Source organism: Tilletiopsis washingtonensis (genome assembly GCF_003144115.1).
Source record: "Tilletiopsis washingtonensis strain MCA 4186 unplaced genomic scaffold FA09scaffold_13, whole genome shotgun sequence".
Classification (NCBI taxonomy): domain Eukaryota; kingdom Fungi; phylum Basidiomycota; class Exobasidiomycetes; order Entylomatales; genus Tilletiopsis; species Tilletiopsis washingtonensis.
In genome coordinates this window covers 669,055-677,313 of record NW_020312010.1, presented here as the reverse complement: position 1 = coordinate 677,313, position 8,259 = coordinate 669,055, and the positions used below count along the sequence as shown (strand labels likewise).

The window sequence follows — 8,259 nt, the reverse complement described above, 5'->3', positions numbered from 1 at the left end:
CCAGCAGCTCTGCACACATGCTGGAGCATCTGGCAGCAATATAGCACAGTCCCAGGCACAGCAGAGCGCACCCAGCACATGCAGGAGGCCTGTTCTGGGCCTAACCCTAAAAGTGCTGTTTTGCAGATTGCTGCTTTCAGCACACAGCTGTGCTTCCAAAACCCCACCTAACCCTTATTCTACACCATCTGCAGCTGCCCGCACACTCCACAGAGCCACAGCAGGCCCCATATATTAGCAGCTTAGGGTTACAGCTCCCACTCACATTTTGACAGCAAAAATCGACACTACACTGCACACACACACACAGCAAGCAGAGGTCAAGCTACACTTTAATGGCAGCATATTCTGGCTCAGGCAGAGCCAGGCTGGGCCAGCCTGGATTCTGGCCCAATGCTTTGGCTGGTGAGACGCTGAGGGAAACCCAACGCGCGCCTCCGCCGGAATCGGCGTTTGTGAGCCATCCCGCAACGTCCATAGCGCGCCAACATGTGCTTCTCTCCTCCAGCAGCTATTTGCTGTGTATCTCAATCAGGCTTTACCACAATTGCCAACCCTAGGGAGGGACCCATGTGCCCCATGGGCGAAGTGAGGCAAAGAAGGCTCGCGAGTTCCACTGGCAACAGCACCCGGCCGAAGTGATTCATTGCAACAGCCCTCCCTATTGTTGAATACAGGCTGTCTGGTAGATGTATGTAGGTGTATTTCTTTGCTGTGCCGCTGCAGTGCTACGTGCGATGCATGCGCAGCCTCGAGATGCACCTGCTGTCTACTACTGTTTAATTGCAGGTTATGACGGGCTCTAATCAAGTTCAAATACCATTTTATCAATGGTAGAGAGAGAGAGAGAGAGAGAGAGAGCGCTAAGGTAAATTCACAGCCAAAACTTGGTCGGAGTCTCGAGCATGCAGTCCTGAAGGACCCGAGGTAGTGTCATTTTTTCGATTTTTCTGGGAGCCCCCGCAGCTGCTCGAGACTATTATATGTTGAAGCAGCGAGACTCCCTCACAGTATAAGCCTGCTAGCTGGCCAACTTGCCTGCTCGCGGCGGCCAGAGCCCGCACCAAGCACGGCTCAATTCTTGTATTCGCTTGTATTCGATTCTCGCGTTTTGTATTCAGTGGACACCATGAGCGCACGAACAGAAATCAGTTGCCGATTTTTAGCTGCCCCCACGGGCTCGAGACCGGCTTCTCACCATTTTTCTAAATTAGTTGAGGGGTCTCCCTGATTGCTCCCAAATTTTTAGCCTGCTGCGACAACGGGAAGGGGGTCAAAGAAATCAAGAGGTCCGGGAGGTGATTACAAGATTCCGGAAAAGGCGCGAATATGCAAAAACGCACTTTCTGTCACTCACAACCAACGATTTTTCCTTAGAGCCGACTTTTGGGATCTGCACATCCAGAGCCGACTTTTGGGATCTGCACATCCCGCGCGCGCGCGAGCTCGCGCAGGCGCAATCGAAAAGGACGGAGTCTCTCACAGCGCGCGCTCTCGAGCTCAATTAGCTGGCGGCGCGAGTCGCGAGGGCGAGATCATCATCCAAAGGACTGCACTGCGCTGCGCAATACAACTGGGGCTGAATACAAAAATGTCGAGGGCACAAATTTTGCCTCGAGACAAAAGGTGCTTGGATCACCTCAAAGAGGCCGCAGGTGATGGTCTGGGGCAAGAAATCAAAAGTCGCGCCGGCGCGTAGGGAATGATGCAGGCAGGTGTCTCGAGGCATTCTGAGATGATTTGGTGTTGCTCGATTCTGAGATATGTTTTTGTATTCACGCTTTCAAGTCGATGTTGTATTGGAGTGGTGGAAGCTGATGAATGATGATGGAGCGCGCGTCGCATCTTTGTCGCTGCGCGCGCCGCGCATCAAAGATGCAGCATCCTTTGTCCTCGCGGCGCATGCTTCTTTCTCGCGTCTCAGCCCCACGCGCGCCGCCGCCCATTAATCTTGCGCGGCGCGCATCCATCCAACCTTTGTCTTCGCGCCGCCACGCGCGCAATGAGCGTAATATACTGCGCGTGCGACTCCCGCGCCCTTGCCGAGCGCCTAATTGATTGAGCAGGCGTGTTGCTCACAGGTGCACCTGCTCGCTCTCTCCGCCTCATCAAGCTCCAAGCACGCTGCCTCCGAAGCGCTCTCTCGATGCTGCATCTTGCTTGCTTGGGCGCTCTCGATGCTGCATCTTGCTTGCTTGGGCGCTCTCGATGCTGCATCTTGCTTGCTTGGGCGCTCTCGATGCTGCGTGGTGCCTGTCTGCGCCCTGCTCGTGTATGTGCGCGCCGCTCACGCCGCAAGCAGCCTCCGATGCGCCTTGGACTGACAGCCTCGAGCAGTCTCTCGCAGGGGACCCGATGGTGCTGCTGCTCGCTCGGCTACCCTCGTGCACCAGATCCGACCTGATCGATGCGCTGGGCATGTTTCTCGTCCCTGGCGGAGGCGCCGTTGCTCTCTGCTCCAGTCCCACTTACGTCGCTTGCCCTGCGCGCAGCGCTCGCTCCTCTGCCCGCTCACCTCCGACCCGTGCTCTCCTCTATGCCTTGTTGCGGCGCTCTGCCTTCTCGAGCCAGCTCGCGCTCATCGTCGCTGTCTGCGCGTGAGCTCTCCTTCCTGTCAGGTGCCACGCCCTCTCGAGACGACGTGCACTGTCAGCTGTAGCGCACGACATCGCTGCCTATGCACGCTCTCCCTCGCAGCCCCCATGCGCTGATGTCTCGCCCTGACCACCCTACTCTAGCGTACTGCTTCCTTGACCGACAACTCGCCATGAGGCGACGCCTCGCCTATCTGCCCTTTGCACGTCGTGTCCTCTCGCCTTGCTTTCTCGCACAGCCGAGCCTCCGAAAGCAGCCAGCTGTCGCAGCTCCGGCGAGGCACTCCTTGCGCTACGGTTGCTGTCATCGCCTTGCTACGCTCACGCAGCCTGCCAATCTGCAACAGCTCGTCTGCTCTGACCTGGCCTCGCCTCTTCTCGCTGGCTGCTAGCGCCCGCCTGCTGCTCGAAGTCAAGCACGAGCGCTTCACTTGCCTGCTCATCAGCAGCGACCGCTGCAGTGAGCTTGCATCTCGACAATAGAGCATCTCGATCGTTGCGCCGCAGATGTGCAGCTGTGCGTGAGCGCCTTGCTAGGCACGACGTTGCATGCGAGGCTTCTCGTTGCTGCAGCTCACATCCTCTGAGCCTCGTTGCTTGCGAGGTTAGCCGTTCTCGCTGCTTGTCCCTCCTCTCTGCTGTTCGCGCTCTCCCTGCTTCACCTGACCTCGCCACCACTTGCGCTGCCTTGCCTTGAGCTCCGCCACGTCGAGACTTGCAAGCCCGCCCGAGGCAGCTCTCTAGCGCTATGCCCGCTTTGCCTTGCCTCATTCCCGCTTATGCTGCCTTTGGCTCGCCTCGCCTGCCCGATCTCGAGGCTTGGGAGCCGTCTCTGCGCCGCCTCGTGCGCTTCTCCAGCGCCACTTGCTTGCTCGCAGCTACGCACCAACCTGCTCGCCTTGCCAACCTCCTTGGTCGCCTAGCTGCCCTGCTCACGTCGACGAAGCTGCTCGCGCGCCGCGCTTCCGCCCTGCGTCTCGCTCGCGCTATCCGCCATTCACCTCTCGTCTCGCAACTCTCGCACAGCGCACTCACACATGACTCACTAAGCAAGCATGCATTCGCCTCTGGCCCGCGCTAGTCATCCATGTCGCTCATCTCCTCGATCTCCTTCATGATGCGCTCTATCCGCTCCTTCTCCGCCCGCTCCTTGGCGCGCCGTTCCACCTCGGGCCTCATCTTCTCCGCCATCTCCAGCCTGGCCGTCCGCTGCAGCGGCGTCTCCTCCTCGCCGCAGCTGTCCGCGTCCCACTCGTCCCACTCGATCTCGAGCGAAGAGACGCTGCTCGGGGAGTCCTCGCGCACGTACTCGGCGGGCGGTGTCGCTCGAGGATCGGTGCCCGGCCGGCGCACATTGGCCCATTTGCGACGCCCTGGCGCGAGCCGCAGACGAGGAGGTGGAAGAGCGCGGCCCTCCGGCCCATGACGCGCGAGGAGCTGCGGCGTGGATGTCAGCGATCAGTCCAGCGCGAAATGGGGGTGCGAGGGAATGTGCGATTGATGCACCTCGATGCGCTCGCACACGGCAGATCCCCGCTTCTGCACCAGGAGAAGGTGCGAGGCATAGACCGGCCTCTGCGAGCGCACCTTCGTTCTGCTGCTTTGCTCCTCCACTCCACTGCTGCTGCGCGCGCCGCGTCGCTGTCCGCACACAACGCTCCCAGGGCTCGCCAGTCGAGCCGCCAGCTGCTGCTGCGCATCGCACTGGAAGCGCAGCGAAGCTGCCAGACGACGTGCCCAAGAAGATGTGCAGAATGAAGAGCAAGCAGCCAGATGCGCGAGCAGCAGTGCAAAGCGCGAGCTTCCTGACGAGCGAGTCCCTTCCCGTCTGCTGCTCATGCTCGGCGCTCGCTGCAAGCCATCTCGTGCGAACGCGAGCAGCACAGCCGGCCCCTGCACGAGGCAGCCTGGCAAGGAAGTACACTTGCGAACTTAGATGCGAGGCTACCAAGCATGGCAGCAGATGCCGCGAGCGAGTCGCTGCCACATGCAGCTGGCAAAGGTCGCACTCGCTCGACTTGCGTCTAGAAGGGTCGCAGCGAAGAGAAGCGGGGCGAGACATGCTGCTCAGCCGCGCCAACGCTGAGCAAAGCGACAACACAGACTCTCGCTCGCGCCCACGCGCTCTGCGCCGAGTCCTGCCCACTCCCTCGCCGCGGCCCCGGGCTGCGAGAGCCTCCTCGCGCCAGCGATGCAGTGAGAGAAGGCAACAGCGCCAAGAGAGCGAAGCAGAGCAGCAGCGATGGCGCAGTGCGTGCCAGCTCCACGCTGCGCTCGCAGCTCAACAGCAGCCCTGGCAGTGCATGCGAGGTACATGGCTGCGAGAGCTACGCACTAGCGCAAAAAGCCAGAGCTCGGGAGCGCAGCAAGCCTCGCGCAGCCGCCGTAGCACACGCAGAGCGCAGCAGACCTCATGCGCCAGCCGCGGTACACGCATGCGGCGAGGCAGTGGCAACAGCAAGATCCAGAAGCACCTCTCGCAGCGACGAGACGCAGCGGCAAGGAGCCGGCGAAGCGCACGACAACGGCCTAGCGCAGCAAGCGCTGGCATCGCGCAGCCAGCCTCGCAGCATCGCGAACGGCAGCAAGAAGCATGTCCCGCCCTTCGGGCCCTCGCACGTCCGCATCGCAGGCGACTCACGTTCTCCGCGCCCACAATCGGCACCTTCTCCTCCTCGCCGCCGCGCCACTTTGCCTTCTCGAGCGGGTCGAAGCCGAGCAGGCGCCGCACCTCGGGCGCGTAGCGGTAGCGCTTCGGCGGCCCTGCCTCGAGAATGACGCGCGGCGGCGGCGGGCCAGGCAGGCTGGCCTCGATGGCGGCGACGCCCGGGTTGGGCAGGCGCTGCGCCGGACGCTCCCAGCTCGTCTTGAAGGCGCTCGACTTCGGCTTCGGCGGCGCGTCCTTGGGGTACGGCGGGCGCTGCCTCTTGTACCGGGCGTCGTCGAAGTGCTCGGGCTGCTTTGCGGAGCGGCGCACGGGCGGCGGCGACGGCTCGCGCGGCGGCTGCGGCCCCTCGCTGGTGGCGAAGCGGCGCTTGCGGATGACGGGCGGCCCCGGCAGCGGGTCACGCAGCGCGGGCGGCAGCGGCTTCTCCTTCGTCTTGCCGGCCAGCGCCGCCGCGACGGCAGCAGCCAAGAGCTCGTCGGCGCGCGGAATGCGGCGCGGATGCAGGTAGGGGATGCCGTCGTCGTCGTGCGTGCGCATCTCGCACGGCTCGGGCGAGGGTGTCTCGCGTGCGACGAGGCGGCGTGCGGACATGGCGTGTGTGTGTGATAAGGTGATGGTGGTGCGGAGTGAAGCTGCCGGCGCTGCGTGGAGGGCGGGCTGGCCGGCGGCGAGAGCAACACGCGCGCGCGTCGCGTCACAGGGGCGCCAGGCACGCGTAGAGTGCCGCGGCGGCGCAACACTGGCGCAGTGCCTTCGCCTGCGCGCGCGCCGGCCTGGCTGGAAGCCGCGAAGAGGCCGGGCCGGCCGGCCGCGGATCGGGAATTTCTCACTTCGGCGCGCCGCGAAGGTCGCTCGGCCAGCAGCGCACGTGCGGCGGCGTGTCTCCTGTCTCCTCACCACCACCACCACCACCCACGCATCGCAGCCATGGCCACGCAGTCCCACACGCACCGCACGCAGGCCGTGCTCTTCGACATGGACGGCACCCTCATCGACTCGACGCCGGCGGTGAATGCGACGTGGCGCGAGACGTGCACGCGCTTCGGCCTCGACTACGACGAGGTGGTGAGTGCCGCGGCGAGCGCTGCGGGAGAGGGAGCTGTGGCGGCAGAGGGCTAGAAGCTCGGCACTGGCATCCTCTGGCTATGCTGGCAAGTCGGTACCAGCGATAGGGCGCCGCTCTGCAGCGATGTGCGGCATTGCCGACAGCTCGGCGTCAGCGTCGCGCCAGAGATGCGGCAAGGACGGGATCGCCCAGCCGCGGCACTTTCCTCTGGCGATCACGCCGGCGAACAGCAGTGAAGAGCAGCAGCAGCGCGAGCGCTTCGGGCGGAGCACGCAGCACTCGGCACGGAAGGGCAAGGGGTTGGCTTGTCAGCGGCTCCGCGTCGCTCGTGCTGTTGGATGCCTTGAGCCCGGAGCTCGCTTGAGAGCTTGGCGCCGCTGCTCCTGACCGAACGGGTCTCGCCTGCCAGCATCGATGCTGCAGCATTGTGGCTTGCGCAAGGCCGCAGATCCTGCGGTTTGCTCCCTCACACGCTGCGCCGCGCTGTCATATGCAGCAGTCTCCGCGCTTGGCCGATTGCTATCGAAGCGGTGTCGCTTCCGCTTTCTGCTTCTGGCCTGTTGGTTCGCCTGGCCTCAGCTCATGCCGCTACTCCACAGCTCAAGACGTGCCACGGCTGGCGCACGATTGAGAACCTGGCGCGCTTCGTGCCCAGCATCCCCGCCGAGGAGCTGCCGGCCGAGGTGGCCAAGTTTGAGGGGCGCATCTCCGAGATGGCGCAGGAAGCGGCGGCAGGCAAGCGCGACGAGGGCCACATTGTGGGCATGCCGGGCGCCAAGCAGCTGCTGCAACAGGTGAGTGGACGCTGGCGGTGTGAAGACGTAGCAGAAGGCGGGAGCGCAGAGACGAGGGACAGCGACGGGCCGAGACAAAGGTGCAAGAGGACGGCGGCTGAGGCAAAGCGAGGCGCGATTGAAGGTCGCAGAGCGGACTCGCAGCACTTCGGCTCAGCGCGTGCATCTGAAGAAGCGGCGCAGCGTCGCGCCTCGCGAGCACTGCTTCGCTGCTGCACGACACAAGGCTCCTCGCGCTTGACGTGGCCAGCAGCAGCTGGAGTCGGACAGCTCGACTGCGACTGCGTCGCGCTCATGGTGCGAAGAGCGGCCAGGTCTTTGCGCCGGCGCGCTGGCGCTTGAGGCGCTGGCCACAGCGCTTCCAGCGCGCAAGCTGCTCATCGACCAATGCTCTCGCTGCGCTCATCAGCGTAGCAGCTGCGTGAGCAGCACGATGCACGGCGCACCTGCGTCTTCCTCTCGCACGCATTGCTCACCGCTCTGTCCGCAGATCTCGGCCGGTGATCACGCGCGGCCGGGCTGGGCGATCGTCACGTCGGCCACGGCCGCGTACGCGCACGTGGGCTTTGCGTCGGCAGCGCTGTGTGCGCCGCCGCAGCACTTCATCACGGGCGACATCTGTGCGCGCGGCAAGCCGGACCCGCTGCCGTACCTGCTGGGCGCGGAGCGCGTCGGCGTCGATGCCAAGCGCTGCGTCGTCGTCGAGGACGCGCCGGCCGGCGTGCGCTCTGGCCGTGCGGCCGGCGCTCACGTCATCGGCCTCTGCACGACGCACGCCGAGCGCAGCATGTGGGAGGCCGGCGCCGACTGGGTCGTGCAGGACCTGGCGAGCGTGTCGGCTGCGTGGGAAGGCGATGAGCTGGTGCTGAGCATTGACGGGCGGCAACGGCCGGCAGACGTCGCGGCGCCGCAGCACGCATAGAGCTTGTAGACATGGAGGTGCAGATGCAATGCCGTAGACATAGACTGCAAGAAAATATGCGAGACGAAACGCAGGATGCAGCGGGAGGAGGAGGGGTGATGGATGCTCTGGCTGTTCCCACGCGTTCGGCTCCGCCCCTCCACATCGGCGCGCGCCATGTCAGCACGCTGGCGGAGCAGGCCGCGTTCTTCGCGCCGCGCGCCTCGCTCCTTCTC

The 8,259-nt window shown here is 64.0% G+C and overlaps 2 protein-coding genes across 2 annotated transcripts; one reads left to right on the top strand and one right to left on the bottom strand.

Annotated features, from left to right (window-relative positions):
* Positions 1-3,671: 3,671 nt before the first annotated feature.
* Positions 3,672-5,853, bottom strand: FA09DRAFT_325842 (hypothetical protein; the record flags this gene model as incomplete). Its single annotated transcript, XM_025741181.1, has 4 exons — positions 3,672-4,031; positions 4,101-4,315; positions 4,700-4,928; positions 5,236-5,853. The coding sequence occupies 4 exons, from the start codon at positions 5,851-5,853 to the stop codon at positions 3,672-3,674; spliced, it is 1,422 nt and encodes a 473-aa protein (XP_025597787.1).
* Positions 5,854-6,156: 303 nt separating this feature from the next.
* On the top strand, positions 6,157-8,093 carry FA09DRAFT_330657 (HAD-like protein). Its single transcript, XM_025742683.1, has 3 exons — positions 6,157-6,327; positions 6,928-7,122; positions 7,613-8,093. The coding sequence occupies exons 1-3, from the start codon at positions 6,190-6,192 to the stop codon at positions 8,042-8,044; spliced, it is 765 nt and encodes a 254-aa protein (XP_025597786.1). The 5' UTR covers positions 6,157-6,189; the 3' UTR covers positions 8,045-8,093.
* The last annotated feature ends 166 nt before the right edge of the window (positions 8,094-8,259 follow it).